General features: G+C 22.6%; 2 protein-coding genes and 1 long non-coding RNA gene across 3 annotated transcripts in view; all 3 read right to left on the reverse strand.

Moving 5' to 3' along the window:
• Positions 1 to 144: 144 nt before the first annotated feature.
• LOC122857175 (protein NDNF) lies at positions 145 to 4,428 on the reverse strand. Its single transcript, XM_044159216.1, has 6 exons — positions 3,974 to 4,428; positions 2,564 to 2,697; positions 2,127 to 2,430; positions 1,810 to 2,050; positions 1,343 to 1,732; positions 145 to 1,262 (listed from the first exon to the last, which is right to left on the reverse strand). Exons 1-6 carry the CDS (start codon positions 4,177 to 4,179, stop codon positions 894 to 896), a joined length of 1,644 nt encoding a protein of 547 aa, XP_044015151.1. The 5' UTR covers positions 4,180 to 4,428; the 3' UTR covers positions 145 to 893.
• Positions 4,429 to 8,582: 4,154 nt separating this feature from the next.
• LOC122857181 overlaps positions 8,583 to 22,813 on the reverse strand; it is a 94,403-nt gene continuing 80,172 nt past the window's right edge. The window contains exons 6-7 of the long non-coding RNA XR_006374186.1: positions 10,987 to 11,061; positions 8,583 to 8,659 (exon numbers count right to left, since the gene is read on the reverse strand). This is a non-coding gene — a long non-coding RNA (uncharacterized LOC122857181). The remainder of the gene's footprint in view (positions 8,660 to 10,986; positions 11,062 to 22,813) is intronic.
• On the reverse strand, positions 18,254 to 22,286 carry LOC122857180 (protein jim lovell). Its single transcript, XM_044159220.1, has 3 exons — positions 22,013 to 22,286; positions 20,638 to 20,999; positions 18,254 to 20,499 (listed from the first exon to the last, which is right to left on the reverse strand). The coding sequence occupies exons 1-3, from the start codon at positions 22,204 to 22,206 to the stop codon at positions 18,737 to 18,739; spliced, it is 2,319 nt and encodes a 772-aa protein (XP_044015155.1). The 5' UTR covers positions 22,207 to 22,286; the 3' UTR covers positions 18,254 to 18,736.

A 22,813-nucleotide genomic window follows, 5' to 3' on the forward strand; every position in this document is an offset into this window, starting at 1 on the left:
TTTTTTTTTAAATTTTGTTTAAATATTATTCTTGATAGTTGGTTATTTTGAAGGAAATTTTTTATTTTTTATTTTTTACTTTATACAACCAGCAATGCTAGAGGTCCAAGTTGATACTGAAATATTTAGCTCAAATAAGAACCATCTGGCCATGAAAATGTTTACATTAAATGAATACGTATAAATTTTCTTCATTAAATAAAATTTTTTTAATACTTGAAAACAGCCAAATCAATTATTAAAATTATAATTAATTAAATGAATAATTATTCATTTAATTATTTATTTTATTTTATTTATAAATATAATTAAATGCGAATTTTTTCATTTGAATTAATCAAGATCAACAAAGTACAAAAATACGTTAGAAAAAAAATTAAAAAAAAATGAAATAAAATTAGAAGAGTCGATTGATCAATTGATGATGATGATAACTTATATGTTTACACACACACACACACACACACACATACTCAGTCATACAGTTTTATGTACAAAGTTTTTTAAAAATAAAAAAAAATTAGCAAAAACAAAAAACCGGTTTTTATACTATAAATCATCAGATAAAGCTCAATTTTTTTTTTTTTTTTTAAATTGATTATAAAATTATCAATAAATGATAATACTAATAACAATAATAAATAAAAAATAACTATTAAAATTTAAATAAACAAATTAACATAAAATAAGAAAATAAAAAAAAATTCAATTTCGAAAATAATTATTAAATTAAATAAACAAAAAATAATAATTATTAATGTTTAATAAAAATATATATTGATTAAAATTAATATTAATAATTGAAAAAATAAAAAATAATAATTGTGCTTTATCCTGAATTAATTAAATGATAAAAAATAATAAAAAAAAATAAACAAATTTAAATAAAATATCTATGTTTGACAATTTTTTTTTGTACGTACACCAATTAATGGATAAGACAATGATTGTCCATTAACTTGAGCTGTTATTTGTATTGAGTATGATTTACCTGGTTGTAATTTATTAATTGTAAATGTTAATGCACGTTTATCTTGTGTTGATATATGTTCTTCACATCGTTCAGATGTATATTCAGATCTACGACGTCTATGTAAACCACACTGATCAGGTATACTTGTTAAACTATTTATTGATGTTGTATCACGTAATTCACGTACTAATATACAATATTTTGCAGTACCAGCTGATTCAACACCAACTGTAACTTCATGACATTTACGTAATGAACGATATTCACGTGGATAACTTTTTGATGGTACCTAAAAATTAATAATTTAATAACAATTAATTATTTTATTAATTAGGTATTATTATTATTTTTATTTTAAATTATTTTTACCTCTGGATATGTTATGGAACCTTCTTGTGTTGCAAGTACTTTAACTGATGATATTTTATTTAATTCTTGTGGTGTTGCTGTTATTCGAAGTATATATCTTTTACCTGGTTCTAATGATGGTGCTCTTAATAATGCATGACCAATAACTTCTTTTTTTTTGTTTATACCAGGACCACGTAATTTAGCTCTTACAATACCATCACCACATGGTAATACATGAAATTCAGTTGTATTATTATGCTGTGGTTGATAACGAAAATTTAAATAACCATCATTTTTACGTAAATTTGCTGTAACATAGTGACCAGTTTGTAATACTTGTGCAAGTGGTTTACGATATTTTAATGATTCAGTTGCAACACGAATTGATACATTATTTCTCATGCTAACCTGTTGATTAATATTTACAAATAAAAATAAATACATTCTTCTTTTTAAATCATCATTAGAAAATAAAATAAACTTACAATATATAGTGTAAAATTATATGTCATATTGTATTTTAATCCATGAAGTGTTATTCTTGTTTGATGAACACAATGAAGACCTTCAGGTGGACCCCTGTGTTGTATTTCTCTTGATGAACTACCCTTTGTTTGTTTTGAATAATTATGAAGTTTATTTTTAGCAGCACAAAGTGTTGGTGGATGAATTGACGAGCCAGATGTAACTGCTAGACAATAACTTGATAAATGTGGATCAACTTGACTAAAAAAAAAAAAAAAATAAATAACATTTATTAATAATTAAATAACTTTATTTTTTATTTATTTATTATAGATACCTTTTACTCCATGATACAGTAAGTCTTCTACGATTTCTTCTTGGTTGAAATCTAAGTGCACGATGTCGTTTTCCTTTTGTATTTTCATATGATATTGGTAAATGATCAAGTGCACTTGATGTAGCATAAAGAAGTACCGTCTTTGGTGTTGAATCTTTTTTATATGTATCAAGTGATGTTTTTATTTCAAGCCTGTACAAGCCAGCTCGTACACGTGGAATTGTAAAGTTCTGTGCTTCATCACCATCATAGTTGAATAACGGTGATCCAGGTATAAGTGCATTAACAGGCCACCTTGATAATGCTTATCAAAAAAAATGAAAAACAAACAACTTGAATTATTTTCTTTTTAATTGAAAGGTGATATAAATTTTTTGCTTTATTTACATGTTTTATTTAATTTAATTGATGATAAAACGTTTTCAAAAAAAACTTACATTTCGTTTCATCATTTGTTGGATTATTATCTTCGGGTGGTTCAAATGATGTTACTGTCCATGATATTTGTCCTGTGCATGGTGTTACCAGTATTGTCAATGGTGTACCATCACGATGATTTAAATAATAAAATCTGTAATAATAAAATTTAACATATATGTTTAATAAATAAAATTATCCATCACACCCGGTGGTCTTTATATATCAAAAAGGAAATAAAAAAATCAAATAAATACATGCGTCTATATTTTATATCTCATTATTCTTGAATGACTGTTCATTTTTTTATCCCTGAAGCAACACCGGAAGGCAGTAGACGGATATATATATATATTTTTTTTTTCGAGGCAAATAGCCAACAGACGCGCCACAAAGTCTAAACGTTTCGACTACTGACATTCTGATTCAAAATAATTTTTTTTTTTTTTTTGTAAATTTCACAAATTATTATTATCATTATTTTTTAAGTGTAAAAATATCAAAATTTATTTGAATTTATTTATTTATATTGAGGAATGAGGGCGGAGTTGAATCTAGTCTGAATGACATGCTTGTAGCAAGTACCAAGAAATTGACAATAAAAATAATAATAAAAAAAAAAAAATCATGCACACGTGTCTTTAGATATATACTGTTGTACTATTGTAAAATTAGAGATGGGACACAATGCCGGCGTCGCGGCGTCTGGGGTCGTCTTCACGACCCCCATGTTCTAAATACAGCTTTTTCGCATTAACTATATGTATAGAAAATACACATTCGTATACTCAACTTGTTAGTCAACTTGACTTGTAAATTTAACTATTTTAATTAATTTATTACTATATTTTTTTATTATTTTGTTGTTTTTTTTTTCAACGAAAATATATATATAATTTTATTTTATATTGTCATAAAAAATAATATTAGAATTTTTTTAATCTGGGTTAATATTTTAAAAAAAAATGAAATTTTAATAAAAGTACGGTGAGAGAGCTTTTTTTTTTATTGAACGAATGATGATATGTATGTAAAAAAATTGTGATTTAAAAATAAAAAAAAAAACAAAGTAATAATTTTTAATTAATTATTAAAAGATGATATTATTTTAAATTTATAGAATTCTGTTTTTTAAATTAATTAACTATTAATATAAAAAAAAAATGTGTACTTGTTCAATTTGTAAATAAATTTTCAATAGAAAAAAATTGTATAGTCAATAGAAAGTGCTAGAAAATTTCTATTTATTAAATTAAAAAAAAATTAAATAAAGAAAAGAAATAATTAAGTTATTGTCATGGTATTTTAATAAAAGCTCTTGAAAAGAGCTTTCAAAAAAATTTCTAAAATATTAATTATCATTGTTATATTTTAAAAAAAAAACAAAAAATTATAATTATACTTAAAAGAAAGTAAGTATTATAACTTACTGTGATACATTTCCAGGTTGTAATATTGCTGGTATTTGATATTCCGGATATAACATGTCAGTTTTATTAATACCATGTAATAATTTTGGACGATCTGATTTACGTTGAATAAATGGAATAGCATCCTCACCACGTACACCACTTTCACACTTTTTAAGACAAAACAATATCGTTAAAATAACGATAAAACGCGTTACAAACAGCATTTGAACAACGTGAAGGACACAGTGAGACTGGGTAAGGTGCTGGGCAACGACAAAACTACAACTCTCTTGTACCAACCACAAACCCCTCTTTTTAAACAAAAACGGTATAAAAGCAACAAAAAAAATAGTAAATAAATAAAAAAAAAAATTTAAAAAAAAAAAAAAAAAAAAAAACGCACCAACAGACACGCGCCTGTTAATATATAGTCAATCTCCCCCCTTGTGTGTTATATCGTTGGTTGTTCTATCTGAGTCTAAAGCAACACTAACACGTATATCAGTAAAAACGACCCCACTACTTCACAATGTCCACCGTATAATATTCCTCACATGGGAGTTACAATATTACCTCCCTAGTCTCCCTACTGGTCACTCAATGATATCCGCCTCTCTCCCTCTACCTATATCATCAACACCTTCACACTAATTTTTTTTTTTTTTCATCATTGAAGTTGTTTTTGATTTACAAAACAATAATAATCAATATCAATTTTTTTTTCAAGTAATTGAGTAATTTAAGGGTAATTTTTCATTCAATTATTATTATTATTATTATTGGATGATATGATTTTTTTTTTTTTTTAAATAAATAAATTGTAATTTTTTATGATTTATCCTTTATCATTGATCAATATTTTTACATAATTTGATTCTTTTTATACCCTTAAAGCTCTTTAACGAAAAAAAAAAAAAAAGATACAGTTTTTCATTTTTTATTTTAGAGTAATGATGAAATTAAATTGACAAGTTTTGTAATTTTTAAAAATAAATTTAAATGTTTTTAATGATGAAAAGGGAAATTAATGTTTAAGCTCATAAAAATAGCTATATATAATTATTAAAATTTTGAATTTTTATTTTGATTATATAAGTATTAATGAAAATTTAGAAAAAATAAATTAATCATGTGAAACAAAGCTTCTGTAGAGCGGAAGGAAAATTAAGTATCGTTCGTGTTATTGGAAGTTTAAGTTAATAACTTTGTTTTTTTTTATTCTCAGCTTATTTTGGCCAAATTATAATGATTTTAAAATCAACCTTGCATGATCAAAACAAAAAAATCCTTCACGTGCCTTCACGATATCATCAAAAAAGAAAAAAAAAAAAAAAAGGTTTTTTGGTTTTAAAAAGCAAAACGATTTAGCCAAAATATTATCCAAAAAAAAATACGACAATTTTGAACATGTTAATTCAGAAAAATTGAAGCGGTCAATTTTAATTTATTTTTTTTTTATGTTATCACTTAGTCTCACGCGAAGTTTATATTTTTTCAACCGATGATGAAAAAATCTGATTGAACATCCACGTGCTTCAATTGAAAAAAAATAAAAATATTTTGCATATTTAAAAAATCACTTTAAAGCCGGTTTTTTACAAAAACTTCTTCATTTTTATTCCTTGAATTTTTTTCACAACTTCATTCATGTAATTTTAAATTTTTATTACTTTTTATTTACAAAAAAAAAAACTTAATTTACCAAGAATTTAATATTTTTGAATAAAATTGTAGTTAAAATGTAAAATTTTAAAAAAATTAATTACTCTGAATAAAAGTACATTTTAAATTATCAATATAAATTACTTTTTAATTAATAAATTTAAAAATTTATTCATTTTTGTTTATATCAAATTTATAATTATTTAATTTTTTTTTTTTTCATATTAATATGTCTTAATTTTAATATAAATTAACCAACGTTTTATAAAAATAAAATTGAGTAAAAATATTGCATAAAAAAAGCAGATTGATTTATAAACATTAATAATTTTATATATAAAAATAAGAAAAAAAAAAAGAAGAAATTTTAAATAAGCCCAATTCATAAAAGTTAAGTAAAAAAAAAATTAAAAAAATAAATAACAACAATCATTATTATTAAAAAAAAAAAACGTGGGAAACAGATATGGAGGGCGCCCATGGGTCCAATATACCCGCAGAACTTCTCTCATTTATGGTTTATCATAAATTTATATTCATGAAGTTCAAAATGAAAAAAGTCAAGACTACATAAGTATCGAGAAAGACAAAGATAAATATATCGCAAAGGAACTTTTTATGAGCTGCCGGCCTATACGTTTCCATTTTAAAAATATCGATCTTTTTCAGTTTGACACGCTACTCTTCTCTTCTCATCTCTTTATTCATTTATTTATATAATTTTTTCATTAATAACAAAAAAAAAAAAAATTATAAATATAGATAAATAAATAAATAAATAATTCAATGAAACATGATTAAATAAATAAAAACAAAATTATTTTTAGAAAATCAAATATTGATAAATAAATAAATAAATAAATAAATGATTTAATAATTAAATTAACATAATTATATAAATTAATAAATTTATAATATAGTTTATATTATAATGTATATAGTATTAATTTTTTTTCAAGCTTGCAAAGTAGTAACGGCCCGATACGCGACGCCGTAAGTAGTTAGTGCGCTTAAAAGTCAGACCCAAGTAGAAATGGTACTTGTAAGCGCGCCAACTCAATTTTCTTCTTTAAAAATTAATTTTGATTTTACAAGTTCTATAATAAATAAATAATTGATTATTATAATTTCGTTCAATATACATTATTTAAAAATAAATAAATGATTGTTTATTAATTATAATTAAAAATATAAATTTTTATAAATAAAAAAAAATTGTTTTTAAACGATTTGAATGGTTATTTGGTCATTTTTTTTTTTTGAATATATAAAAGAAGAATATAATGAAGTTGAAGAGGCAGATGGTTTAAAGAAGACAAGAAGCAACAACAGCAGCAAAGTCAGATTTACACGATATATGGATGATGACAGCGGTTAGCTCGGATAGCAAACCGATAAATCATGACCTGCGGTGTGGGAACCACACAATATATTTATATTGTGCAACCAAGTATCAGTGAAAAGTGCAATATTGTATATACTTTTTTGTATTCTATTTATAACTTGAATAATTATTAAAAATTGTATAAAAAAACAAATCAAAAATATAAATACAAAAAATTTAAAATATTATATTACTAATAATGGCAAAAAAAAAAAACATGTATATTCTTTATCCTGAAACTATTATTTTTAAATTATTGTTGTTTTATAAATATTAAATAAATAAAAAATATGAATTATTTGACATTTAAAATTATTTGTTGTTGTTGGTGAGCACGTGGAGTAAACAAGGGTACTGTAAATGCTATAACATAATGCAAAAATAAAAAACCAAGCAGAAGCATATATATATTGAGAGGGAAAAAAAAAATTAAAAAAAAAAAGAGTAAAAGAGAGAGAGAGATACCCTCGAGGCCTATGTGCGGTCAATCGGCTCGTATATCGACACAACGTTTTTAACCAACTTTCGCATAAACATCCATCGGGGTTTCACCATATATTCCCGCCCTCTTTTAACATTTCTCCTCCTTCTATAACCTTCATAAACTTCAAAAAATAAATAAAAAAAAAAATAAATAAATTATTATTTTTTATAACCACTCAATAAAAATATATTAATATAAGTATATTGTTTTTTTTTTTCTTTTCAAATCTATAAAATAATTTAAAAAAAAAAAAAAAAAAACAAATAATTATTTAAATATTTTGTAAAATGATATTTATTGCAAAAAAATTATTTATCAAAATGAAAATTATATTTAGTTTTTAGTGATAATTATAAAAAAAAAAAAAAATTGGATTATATGTGAGTGTGTGTTGACTCTGGTATTTCGTTGACCGTGAAAAGAGAGTTACGAGCTTGAGCCACGCCACACAGAGTTTGCAACACGCACTCGTGTGTGTCCGGCTCATCATTATCATTCTTTCTCTATTTTTTATATTTTTTTTTCATTCTCTCACTTTTACCTCTTCACTCTTCTTACCCTCCTCACTCATCCACCCACCGACCCCTTTCTTTACTTCCCCCAACATACAAATGTTCACAAATAGTATTTATAACGAAGTACAAACGTGAGTCACATACTGTCTGAGCACGTTCAAATTTTATATTTTATAAATACATATATAATATATATAAATAGTTTATATATATTTAAATAAATTAATTATTAAATAAATATAAATTAATAAATAATGAAGTCTTGAGAAAAAACCAATTTTTTTGCATTTAAAAATAAAAGCTCAACTAAAAAATATTGAGCTTATTTAGATGATATATTTTAAAGTATAGCTTTATTTTTTGTTTAGTTTTATAATAAGGGTTTTTTATATTAAATGTTTAAAGGTAAATTGAGAAATAATAATAATAAATATATAAACAAATCGAAGCCCCCTTGATAGCTTTGAATATCGTGTGACACGACAGGCAAATTTTTTACAGTCTCTTAACCAAACATGTATTATTATATACTTACATATATATACTTACTTACTGAATGTATATATTACACTACAAGCGAAGACCCACTTCAGCAATTTTCATAAACCAATATGTTCTCCTGTAGTGACACCTTCCAAGTGTCATATATTATATGGAACCTGAGATTTTTACAAATTTTTAATATAATCATCTACTTGTTAGATATATTTGAAAAAAAAAAAATATCTATAGATTGACAAGTTGTCCTGTTAATCGCAGTAATAAGCAATATAATACTTAAATTTAAAATTAATCATTGCGTTAATAATAATAAATTTTATCGTTAAAATTCAGCGAGGAAGTTTCAGTAGTAACCAGCAGTAAAAATGTTTGTCACATCAATCGTTTGATCGTTCATTAATTAACAATAAATAAAATCAACATCACAAAAATATAAACAAATTAATTAAATTAAAAATAGCAAAAAAAAAAATAATATCATTTCCGTAATTAATAAAAATATCGAACTATTGTTGTAATTAAATTTAAACAATTAACGTTATTTTAATATATTTATATTTGTTTATCTATATATATATGCTATTATTATTATTGTTATATTGTATATATGTGATTACATAAAAATAGAGTTGTTCAATATTGGTCCCCTGTTTTATTTATTTATTTATTTTTTTCATCATAATCGACAGGGTTATAATTATCAGTAAATTATAAGAAAAAAAAAACAATTAATTACGGAAAAAAAATATTATTTTTATTTTCATTATTTAATAGCTTCTTACTTTGTTCAATTTTTGTGATGATAAATCTTTTATTTTTCATTATTAATGACCGATATTCGAGTTTATTATTATATCTATTATTTTTTTAAAATAGAATTATGGCCTGTATTTTTAACAATTGGCAAATTGAAAATAAAAACTATTTAATTATATTATTTGTCGTTGTTATTTGAAACAATAATAATATATTGATGATTATATTATCAGAAAGGAGAGTAGGAAAATAAACATATAACAAAAGAAATCAATCAAGAATGAAAAACCAATAAAAAAAATAAAGAAACATGAAAAAAAAAAAAAAAACATTTGGCTCAAATACTTATTTATTAGGGAGTCCCATACGCGGGTGGTCTCTGCGACATGACGGAATCGATTACACGAAGGATTTCGCAGAACTGCCGTTTGCCTTCACGAATTCACATCTGATGGATCTTGGGGACCATCAAAATATCCACCACAAAATTCACCATCAATATGTTTATATATACACAACACATAAAAAAAAAAAAACAAAAAAAAAAACAAATAAATAAAAAAACAACAATAAACTGTATTTAAAATTTAATTACCATTTATAAATTAAAAAAAAATAAATAAATTTATAACATAAACAATTAAAAGTTAAATTTAAATTATACCAATATTTAATTTAAACATTAATTTTTAATGAATATCAATAAAATAAACAAAAATATTAAACAAAAAAAAAATAAAAAATAATATATTCGTAATTGAGTCTAATTATGTAATCAAAATACCAATAATTGGCAAAAAAAAAAAAAAAATTTCGAGGATCATCAATCGATCAAGAGACAGCCCGCGGGTTTTTCTCTTAATTTTATTTATTTTTATTTATTTTATAAAAATATATATATACATTATTTTATTTATTTTTTTGGCATATAGGGAGGATCAAAGAAGAAATGAAGGGGCTAAAAGATGAAATGAAGAAGAATATATAGAAGGAAACAGGCAGTTCCACATGCTAACATACACACAACATTATTACGTATTATCGTTTTCTAATAATGGATGGATGTTGGATGCAACACACGAAACGATGAAGATGAGCCGATCAAAACGATGCCAAGAAAGAATTCGATCGTAATTACCCGCAAACAAAAAAAAAAAAAAATTTTTTTAAATAAATATATATATATATAAATAATAAAAATAAAAAATTCAACACACGACGATAATTCTGTTATCGCTCTTAATGATAGGTTACTGACATTTTAAATTCAACCCTCTTATAACTCTCATATATGAATTTTTTTTTTTTTCATCTGCATCACCACTCAGATGCTCGATATATATCTTTTTTATCGTCTTGAATGAGCAGTTTTTGACTGCTATAACAATTTTTTGGCTTTTTTTTTTTTAAACATTAAATTTTTTTTTTTTTTACCGGCTTTGTTTTACTTTGTTTGTTCATTTTATATACACACAATAATTATTTGTTTTTTTTTTGATATTATATTTGAATAAATTTCGCCAATATTTTGGACTGTTTTTTCTTTTTTTATTATTAGTGATAAATCATATCACTGATAATAATTTAAAAAATTTTTTAAATTGGTAATATTGTGGGCTTATATTTGGGATATACTTTTTTTGTTTCATTTTAAAATATTCAAATTCATCTACACGTTATTGATTATGAAAAAGCCATTAATTTTAAAGTAAAGTAAAAAAAAAAAAACCTGAATTTCTGCTTCATTAATTTTCACCCTTCAGAGTTACTGTGCCATTAGCAACCCTTTCAAACATCCACGAACCTGAAAATAAATTTTTATCAGTCATTAAAATAAACAAAAGGATTATCAATAAAAAATGCAATTGAATTTGACAGTGATGCAATTTTTTTATCATTTTTTTTTTCATTTTTTTCATTTTTTTTCTTTTTTTTACAATTGGTATGTACAGTTTTTTTTATTTTGGGATTAATATAGATAATTCGTATGGTAATCGGGGTAGGGTTTTTATCCTTAATAAAGAGTACAAGGGTAGGAGGGAGGGTTTAATTTTTTTTGGGGACAATAATTTTTATTTTTCCGCTTAACCGTTTTTACGTAGTTATAATTTTTATCAGGCCAAAAATTTTTAGGATATTTATTTGTAAATTTTTTGTTTTGTTTGTGGAATAGGGGTGAATATTTATCCATTGAGAAAAAAGGTAATTTATGGGTAGTTTGCCTTGTCCCTAGCCTCGCAACGCATCCAGTTATTATTTATTATTTATTATTTTATTTTTTTTTTTTTTTGTCAATTTAAAAATTCAATTTATAAATTTGAGGTTTTTGTTTTTTTTTTTATATATTGTAACTTGGTTTGTATTATTTATTTATTAATAATTATAAATTGTGATTATTAAAATGTGTGCTTGAGTGAACTAGTGGTGCTGATTTTAACGATCAAAATTATAAAAAAAAAAATATATATATACCAATATATATTTATAACATTTTTTTAAAATTGAAAATTAATGATTGTGTTAATAATAATAAATTTTATCGTTAAAATTCAGCGAGGAAGTCTCAGTAGTAACCAGCAGTAAAAATGTATCACATGTATGTAGCATCAATCGTTTGATCGTTCATTAATTAACAATAAATAAAATCAACATCACAAAAATATAAACAAATTAATTAAATTAAAAATAGCAAAAAAAAAAATAATATCATTTCCGTAATTAATAAAAATATCGAACTATTGTTGTAATTAAATTTAAACAATTAACGTTATTTTAATATATTTATATTTGTTTATCTATATATATGCTATTATTATTATTGTTATATTGTATATATGTGATTACATAAAAATAGAGTTGTTCAATATTGGTCCCCTGTTTTATTTATTTATTTATTTTTTTCATCATAATCGACAGGGTTATAATTATCAGTAAATTATAAGAAAAAAAAACAATTAATTACGGAAAAAAATATTATTTTTATTTTCATTATTTAATAGCTTCTTACTTTGTTTAATTTTTGTGATGATAAATTTTTTATTTCTCATTATTAATGAACGATATTTAAGTTTATTGTTATATATTGTTGGCGTTTTTTTTTTTTTTTTATTTTTTTATATTTTTTAAATAAATAAAAATTATGATAATAAAATTAATAAAATTATGGCCTATATTTTTAACAATTGGCCAATTGTTGTATTTATATTTTTCCATTCGGTATAATTGTTATTGTAACTATTTTTATTTATTTAATATTTGTTTTGTTGTATTTTTATTTTATCTATTTATTGTTTTTATATTTTTATTTCATTAATGTATATCAAACATTATAAACTGTAATACAATGTAAACCTGTAAAAAATATACTGGGTGGCGGTGGTTCTCTGTATAATATATAGTAAGTTGTATTATTGTAATTCTTTTCTTATTATTTTTTTTTCCTATTTTTCATTTTTTTATCTTGTCTATGGTACACGGTAATAATAGTATAAATATATTGTATATTATAATCTGCAATTGAAAAGAGGGCAATGTGTAATCCTGTTATCATCATCATCCTTTTTTATTTTTCTATATGTTTAATTGTTTCTTGTTATTACTATTTTTCTTTTTTCCTATTTCATTTGTTATTTTTTTATAATGTACAAATTATTATCTGTCATTTGTATAAATTATTTAAATTAAATAATCAATTTTTAAACAAATAAATCATATCTATTGTTGGCTTTGATGCGAATTTTACGAGGCTAGGCTTTGTCTGTTTGTTTCTATGTTTTTAAAATTATTATTATCGGTGCAACCAGTATTTATTAATACTATTTCAAATCAATAATTATTTATAACTTGTTGTTATTTGAAATATTTAGCAGCTTATCGTTTGTTGATAAGCTAGAAATCTCGATAATATTGTGGGATAAATTTTTAAATTTCGAATAGTGAGTGCCGCCATCTGATTTGTCGGTTTTTGAATTTACAATATTTGATTATCTTCGGTCAAATGGTACTTCCTTATCAAAAGAAAGTATATTTTTTTCGTTTGTCCCATCGTTTTGATACCTTCTGTTGTTTACAATCATTTACAACATTTTTTTTTTTTTTACATAAATAATCAATTTGCGTTTTTCATATTATTCAATAATTAAATAATAAACTAATATTGAACAAAGGTTGTATCCGAATAAACAATCAATCTTTGTTTTTACTTTTTTTATCTCATAATTTTTTCATACTCTTGTCATTTTAAATTTGTTGTTTTTTTATCTTTGCATTAATTTTTCTTTCACAGAAATATAATTATATAAACATTTTAAATTTTTATTAAAAACTAAATTAATCATTTTATTCATTGCGTGTTTCACAGTATGTTTAATTTTTTTTTTTTGTTATTTAAATTATTTACAGTTGCTAAATTTAGTGAGTTTAAATAATAAATTAAATAATACAAATTATTGGTGAATAAAAAATCAATAAACCCATTTGGTTTTTTAAATTGCACAATTTTTTTTAAATCTTTGAAATTAATTTCTCTGTGATGATTCATTTATATTTTTTTCAAAAACAACAATATGAATGATCATTTTTTTAATGAACAAAACAAATCACGTAATTATAATTTTTCCTTATAAATCATTAACTCACTAAATTGCAATTAAAAAAACAAGAAAAATTGCAGTTTAATAAAAATAAAACTATTGAATTAAAATATTATTGTATTATTATTTTTTTTTTAACTGTATATATCAACGATAATAATTAATCTGTGTTATAAATTTCAACTATTTCATTAATTAATTGTAAAAAAATTAATTTATCTGGTTAAAAAAAAAAAAAAAAACGTACTCAAAAAAATATTTAGAGTATTTCAGTTCTTTTGTTAAATTGATAAAATAAAAATTTGGTAAATTCATTATTAATAATCACTCAATGACATAGTAATGAATTTCTAGAAAATTACATTTTAACGTTGCAGAAAAATATAATTACTGTAGAAAAAAAATAATATATATACATGATTTTCTTGTTGGAAAAAATTATTTTTATATTAACAAATTATTATTATTTTTTTTCTTCTATTTTTGCTTTATCTATTTTCAGATAATGATATGTAACGAGATTATAACAATAGCATATTTTTTTTTAACTTGAATTAATCAGTCGCTATCAAACCCTTTTGCACAATTAATTAAATTAATTTTTTTATATATAAAAAAATGAACCTTCGAATACAACCTTTTTTATGTTTTATTTTTTTTTCTGTAAATAAAAATTGTATTTTTTTCTTATTTATCAGCTTGTTTTTTATAACTTCTTTTACGTACAACGTGTAGTTATCATTATTTTTTTTTTTCAACCATTGATTAGAAAAAAAAAAAATAATAATAATATAAAATTAACAGTTAATAATATTTATTTATTTCTGTGAAAAAGAATGAATCTTTTGAATCTCACGAGAGTCACGTTATTCATTTATTTAATTTTTTTATTTTATTTAATTTATATTTTTATTATCGAAATTTTATTTCCGCTATTTAACCACACATTCTTTATACACTCTTTTTTTACTTTAATCAAATATTTATTTTCATTTTTAATCAGTTATTATTTGTTTTTTTTTTTTTTAAATTGAAAATTTGAATTATTAAATTTTTTGTTGTTTTTTTTCTTTTGGCCCGAAGTTTAATTATTACTTTATCAAGGAAATTTTTGATATATAAAAAAAAAAAAACAATCCAGTTGATTATTATCAGTTTAAAAAAAAAAAAAAATTAACAAATAATTTTTTTTTTCCTTCGAAATACATCTTGAAAAATGTGTCAATTAAAAAAAAAAATTTTCAACATAAATTTTTTTAATTTTCACTGTTTATTCATATAAATTAAATAAATTAAAAACAAAAAATTTAATATTTTATTATTCAATATTAAAATAAACAATAACATTAAAAAAATATTTTTTTTTACCTTTTAATTGACACATTTTTAAGACATATTCAAATATATATATTTTTTTATTTTTCAAATTAATTTTTCAAGTGTACTCTCAACTTTTGAATTTTATTTTTATATTAAATAAAATGACGGTATTATTTGTCTCATATATTTTATTTAACTTTTCCCTATTTTTTTTCCCTCCCCCTCATGCCAAACTCACCCAGTAAATTTACCACCCTTCTTATCATCATCATAAAAAGGATCTCGTCTTGTCTGTCCCTTTTCTCGTCACTCAATCATCTTTTATATAACAACGAAAACAGGCATTAAGATTTGTCATCATTAACTCTACCTAACATATTTTTTTTTTTTTTTTATTTTTTCATATTTTTTCTTTACGATTCATTCTTCCATATTCTCACATTCGTAATGTTTTTTTTTTTTTTAGTTTTTTAATTATTTTTTATTTAAACTTTAATGTATTTGTTATTAATTTTTATTATTTTTTTTTTTTGTTTAATTTACGTTTATTTCAACTGCAAAATAATACTGAAGTCCGCACATGGTGCCTATCACATATTTCACTATGTATTTTTGTTTTTTATTTTTTCTGTTCATACTTTTTCACTCACACACTGTCAATACTGTCTTCATATATATAATAATTTTTTTTTTTTTCTAAATGTATTTATCAATTTCATTCTCACGTTGGTGATTTTTATGGAAAAAAAATTTTCAAAAAAAAAAACAATCAATTTTATTAACAACATATGATATAAAAACAAAAAAAATTTAATGCAAAAATTAAGAGTGTTTAGAATGGACAGATAGCTTTGTATATATTGATGAAAAAAAAAAATATTTTTTTTCTTCTTCAGTATACAAAGAGTTTAATGATAATTAAATTTTTTAAATATTGATAATTTTATTATTTGTAAAATATTTAAAATGAATTTATAAAATTACTATTTTCATTCATTATAGTCATTCAAGATTTATCAATTTTAATAATAGTTTTTTTTCTTTTAAATTTAATATTTATTTAAATGTGATTTTTGCTACCTGTCGTTTTGGACTTTAACGCATTTTAAACACCCTGTTTATTTAATACTATATATTAGTTAATTAATAATCAATAATATCAGTTTGTATTTTACAGGCTTATTTATTTTAATTTATTATTTTTTTTTTGCATTTCTTATTTAATTTTTCTTTTCTTTCTTTATCATAATGTTTATTAAATTTTTAGATTTTTAAAATTATTTCATTGCTTGAGGGGAAGGTGGAGGGTTATCCAATAAAATTAAAAAAAAAAATTATCATTATTCTTATAATTTCACTCACTAAATTTCATTTAATAAAAATTTTTTTTTTTCAGTCTCTTTCGATTTCTAATAGATCAACTGGATATTAATTTTATATTTTTTTTTTTAAATTTTATTAAATGTTATTTTTTGGTTTTTGTAAAAATTTTTATAATCATTTGAATTTACTCCCCCTTCCCCTCATACCCAACCTCTATTTATTACCACCCACCCGATTTTTATTATTAATTTTTTTTTTTTTTAATTTCTTTCACACACAAACGCACGTATTTTTTTTTTCCGCAAATTTTTAATGAAATAATTCATACTATATTTATGAATTACCTTTTAATAAGTTTTTATTTATTTTTTTTATTATTATTATTATTCTGTCTTCATTAATATGTAGCAATTTTTTATATTTTTATTTTTTTTTATTTTTTTCATTATTTTTCTTCTCATTTATCTATCGTAGATTTGTCTGTGGCTATCCCTGATGTGTTAGTTACCCTGCGCTTCCGTATCTGGTTGTCGAAATATTGGTTATTTATAATTTAATTTATTTTAAATCATTAATTTTTTAATTCCTCGAAAAAAATGTGTTTTATTTTTTTGTGTATGTGGATGTTTGTGTTGATTATTTTTATTGTGTATGGTCAACATGATCGTACAAATTTTGTATGAAAAAAATTTTTTTAATTAATTTCATTTAAATTTTAAATCAAAAGAATTTATTTATTCATTTTATTCGCAAATGAAAAGAAAAAAGAAATCACATCCCCCTCGGGATCTCCGGAAACGAAATAGGTATTATTTTTTTTTTTCATATATTTATATATTTCTTGATCTTATATATGTCTTAATAAAAAATATCATCCAACAAAGATAAAAAGTAACAGAGAAAAGAAAATAAATACAGACAAAATAAATATAAAAAAAAAAAAACAAAATAAAATTATAATAATAATACTATTTACAGTTTTTAATAATAATAATATTAATAATAAAATAATGATTACAATAATAAAAATTAATAGTAATAATATCAATATAGATAAATAAAAAAAAAAAAAGTTTTCTTGTATCACTGCGATTATTGCATCAACCCCCTTGATTTGTGCTAATTTTCGCAAAATAAATTTTTTCCAGTTATATATATCACTTTAAAATAATAATACTAATAATAATAATAATTACATAGATAAATATTTTTTTTAACTAATTAAAAATAAATTTGTTGAATTTAAAAAATATTACAATAATTAGATTTAACAAAATAATAATCATAGAAATGCATGTGAATTAAAAAAAATTTTTTTGAAATAGTATATATGTGTGTTAACCTATTATCCCTTCACGCAATATTCGTTTCATCATGCATCCTTCCTGAACCCCAGCGAGTTACAGATTTTATTTTTATTTATATCATTATAAATATTTTTATATTTTTTATATATTTTCATTCATGAAAAATAAAATAAAAGTAAATAAAAAATTTCATCCTCAAAAAGTTTTTTTCCTTTCAATTTAAACCGGTAAACGTAAAAAAAAGAAAATTCACTTGTTTTCCTTCCTGATATCACTTTTTTTTTTTTTTTTTTTTCAAATATTATTTTTCTTTCATTGTGTATTTTAATAGTGAGCCTGCCACGATATGTTAGAAGGATAATTTTCAACAAACTAAAAAATAATAATATACGAGCAGAAAAAAAAAATAGTTACTTTTAAAAATAAAAAATATTTTTCTTTTGACGTGAAGTCATTGCTATTGGTTACGTGTATATACCAAAGATGAAAATAATATAACAGCATTAGAAAGTAAATTTAACATTCCAACAAATCGTGATCAGTGCTTTGAAAAAAAAAAAAAAACAAATTTATAAACAATATATTGCAAAAAAAAAAAAAGAATTCATATAACTACTTTTCTTTTCTCAAAAAAATTAACAAATAATTATAAATTAATTAAAAAAAAAAATTCACTGGAAATCCATCGATGTCATCAAGATAAATGATGTGAGTGTGTGTTCAGTCTTTTAATTTTTTGTTGAATATAATCTTCAGGGGACAATTAAGACAATTGACCAAAATGTCTTGTTTAAAATGTCAAATTAAAATGTATCTTTTATAATAACAAATTGTACCATCATGAAATACCATACAAAAAGTGTTGATAATAATAATTTCATTACGTATGAAAATAAAAGAAAAAAAATAAAGCAACAACAACAACAATAACAAATTATCATTCAGCACCATTTTGTTGTAACAATGCCGGTGCTGATTGTGCTGATTGTGGTATAATATCATGATTATTTGGTGATGGTGATCTTGATTGTATATCACTTGTTCCAGGTGGTCCCGTACAATTTGGATTATCATAATTTTTTTGTTCACTTGGTGGTAATAAATGTACCATTGATACTGGTACTGGAAAATTTGTATTAACAAAATCAGGAAAAAAATTTTGTTGTAAATTAGCACTTAATAATGAATGATGTGAATAATTATTATCATCATGATGTGTTAAACCACCAATAGTATGTGTTAATGATGTTTGTTGTTGTAATTTTAAATTATTATTTATATTATTAATAACATCATTTGTTGTTGTACCAGTACAATCCCTTCTTAATTGTTCAAGTTTTAAACTTTTACCATATTTACCTCTAACATACATTAATAAACTGTTATATGGTATACCAAACATTCTACTTGCTTGTGATGTTGTCATTTTTTTATTCCATACATGTTGTAATGCTTCAGTTAATTCAGCATTTGTCCATGAACGTGGTGGACCACCACGTGGTGCTGAATGTTGTCCTTTTGGTCTACCAATTGGCATACCACCTCTACTATGTTCACTCCATCTTCTAGCACTATCACTATCACGTTGTTTTTTTGATTTTTTACTAATATGATGACCACCAATATTACCACCAAATAAACCATGTAATGTTTCTGGTTTAAAACTATCATGTATATCAGCTAACAATGATGTTCTATCAATACCACTTGTATGAGAAAATAATGTACCACTTGATGATAATGGTGACATTTGATCAATTGAAAATACACCAATTGATCTACGTGATTCTTGTTGTTGTTGTTGCTGCTGTTGTTGCTGTTGTTGTTGTTGTGAATGATAAGGATTATTAATATTTCTATTATGTCCTTGTGGACTACCATCCCGTTGTTGTTGTTGTTGTTGCTGCTGCTGATGATGATGTGAATGATGTGAATGATGATGTCCTTGATTTTGTGTATTATTTGGTAACCAATGAGCAGCAAATTGTCCAAGACTTGCTAAATATTCACTATGATGATGTGGTGGTGTTAATGATAATGCACTTATTGATGGTAAACTTGCTGTTGGTAAATCATTTATTGAATTATCTGGATGTTGACTTGTACCAGTTGATGGTGAACCACGTGGACTACTTGCTGACTCACTTTCAGTCTTAATTCCATGATGATGTAGATGATGATGATGAGAATGATGAAGTTGTTGTTGTTGTTGTTGTTGCTGTTGTTGTTGATGATGATTTGTATCTGATAATGAGGGTGATATTGAACGTTTCATTGATAAATTTTCAGCAACATCATCATTTGTATCATTAATCAATGGACTCAATTGATTTCTATTAATATTAACAGTTAATTTTTTATTTGTCATATTTAATAAATCATTTGTTGGACATGTTACTGATGGTAACGTTGATGATGCTGTTGTTGTTGATGATGATGTTGTTGTTGTGGTTGTTATTAAATTTTTTTGATAATTATTATTTTGTGATTTTTTATTATTATCAATTGGTGATATATTAATATTACTTATTGATGGACTTAAACTTGATGGTGGATGTGGTCTACTTAAATCTTGTGGTATTAATTCACCAGATCTTCTACGTGGTCTTGCTTGTTTTCTTCTTGGTAATAATGGTGAACCACATGATTCACGTAAATCACGTATTGTAAAATTTATATTATTATGATGATGATGATGATTATTATTATTGTTATTAATATGTGATGATAATTGTTCATCATCAACAACAATACGTTTTTTTATTCTAAATATACTATTATTATGATTATTATTTTTATTTGTTAATAATGTTTCAGATATATTATCATCGTCATCATCTTCATCATCATCCTCATCTTCATCATCAATTATTTGTTCATTATTATTGTTGTTATTACTATTATTATTATTATTAATAATATTATCTGGTGTTAATGGTTCATTTATTAATATATCTGATGATGGTGTTTCAATTTCAGTATCAATTGGTGACACTGGACGTTGTTGTGATAATGCTAAACCACGTACTTGTAAACTTTCAGCAGCTCTCATTAAACCAGGTAAATCATCACGTCCAACACGTACCTCACCACGATACATAAAATCAACAAGAGCTCCAACTTCACGACCAGGAAAATCCTTCAATACTATCACCGGATGTTTACATGGATGTTCAGCAAATATCCTCTCAAAAAATGGGCTTTAAAATAGAAAAAAAAAACAAACAAAAATTATATTTTTTATTTTTTTTTCGACAGGTGAAATGATAATTTTGATAAGAGATTTTAATAATAAAAGAAAAAAAGATTTAAATAGAATGAATGAAATTTAACAGTGAACATAATAACTAATTGAAAATTTTCATGTCACTCGATGAGATGTGAATGGAAAGTAGGTAATATATAAGATCGATTTCACATTTCCGGTTATTAATATAAATTATATTTATGATAATTAAAATTAGATAATACGAGAATAAAATGACATTTTAAAATAATAATTTTAAACAAAGAAAATTATTCATTAACATTTATATAATATACTTTTGTTGAATGAAAAAATTATGAAAATAAAGCTTATTGATAGCTTATTAATTAAAATAATTAAAATGATAAAATTTAGTTTTTTTTATTTGACAAAATTAAAGAAAAAATTAAGTAGAACATATCAATATTTAGTCAGACAAAATGACATATTTTATGCAAGATTCATATTTTTATTATTTAATTTAATTTTTAAATAGTCTAAAGAGAAATAAGATGATTATTTTTCATTTGAAAAATTGATTCTAGCTTTTTATATGAAGAGAAATAAAAAATTTAAGTAGAGTATATCAATATTTGGGAAGACTAGATCACAGATTCAACTGGATCTGGAACTCTAATGTTCATAGAGTATTTGGTTTGAAAATTATAAAAGTTTATGATATTCATGCCGAAAATTAAAATATTAATTTATAAATAAACAAATAAATATTAATAAATTTTATTTATTTAAATAATTTAATGACAATATAACCGAAATTACCGAAAGAAAAAAAAAAATTAATAAAGTCTTATGTAAAGTTTTTCGAATAGAAAGATCTCATGTTTTTTTTTTTTCTAGATGAAAATTATATTTAAATAATTAATAAATGATAGCTTATTAATTGAAAAGAGATAGTTTATCAATTGAAAATTAATTTTTAATATTTAATATATAAATTTGATTTACCTGCATGCACTAAGAACAACCTTGTGTGCTCTGATACTACTTTCTGAACAAACGAGAGTGACATCGACGAGTAATTCAGCATGTAATAATGCCTCAAATGCTTGTAATATATGATTCTGATGATTATTCCATCGTAATGAATAGTGTGACTGCAGTGCCAGTCCACCGTCGGGACTTTCCGCGGTGCTTGACATTTTTTAAATATTATTACACACGTCGAAGCCACCTTGACCGTTATTTATTTATTTATTTATCACTCAACACATTCGTCAACTTGTTAATTTTTTTTTTTTTCTTTTTTATTTCACTTTTTTTTTTTATTTTTTTACAATTATCACCTTCTTTTATTTTTTTTCTTTTCACCCTTTATTTTTATTATCTGAAATAAAAAAAAAAATTAAATTAATATCATTTAATTAATGCAAAAATATTATTAATTTTACTTTAATAATTAATTATCTTTTATTTTTGAAATTACTTGTCTTATGATATTAATTATAAATATATTATTTAAAAAAAAATCCAAGAATAATAATTAATTTTTTAAAAAATATATAAAATAAAATTCAAGGGTGATTAGTTATTCAATTTGACCTGGATATTTTATTTAATAATATCATGGTTATTTATAATAATTAAAATTAAAATTTCACATATTTTTTTGTAAAATATATATACGTTTTTTTTGTTGACTTAATTTTATGCACTAATTATTTGTTTAACAATGACCGAATTTAAATTATAAAATATTTCAACATGTTGTTATTTTTTTTTCTATCAAAGTATAATTTTAAAATTAAT

The sequence above is a fragment of the Aphidius gifuensis genome, linkage group LG5 (assembly GCF_014905175.1).
Source record: "Aphidius gifuensis isolate YNYX2018 linkage group LG5, ASM1490517v1, whole genome shotgun sequence".
NCBI classification, from domain to species: domain Eukaryota; kingdom Metazoa; phylum Arthropoda; class Insecta; order Hymenoptera; family Braconidae; genus Aphidius; species Aphidius gifuensis.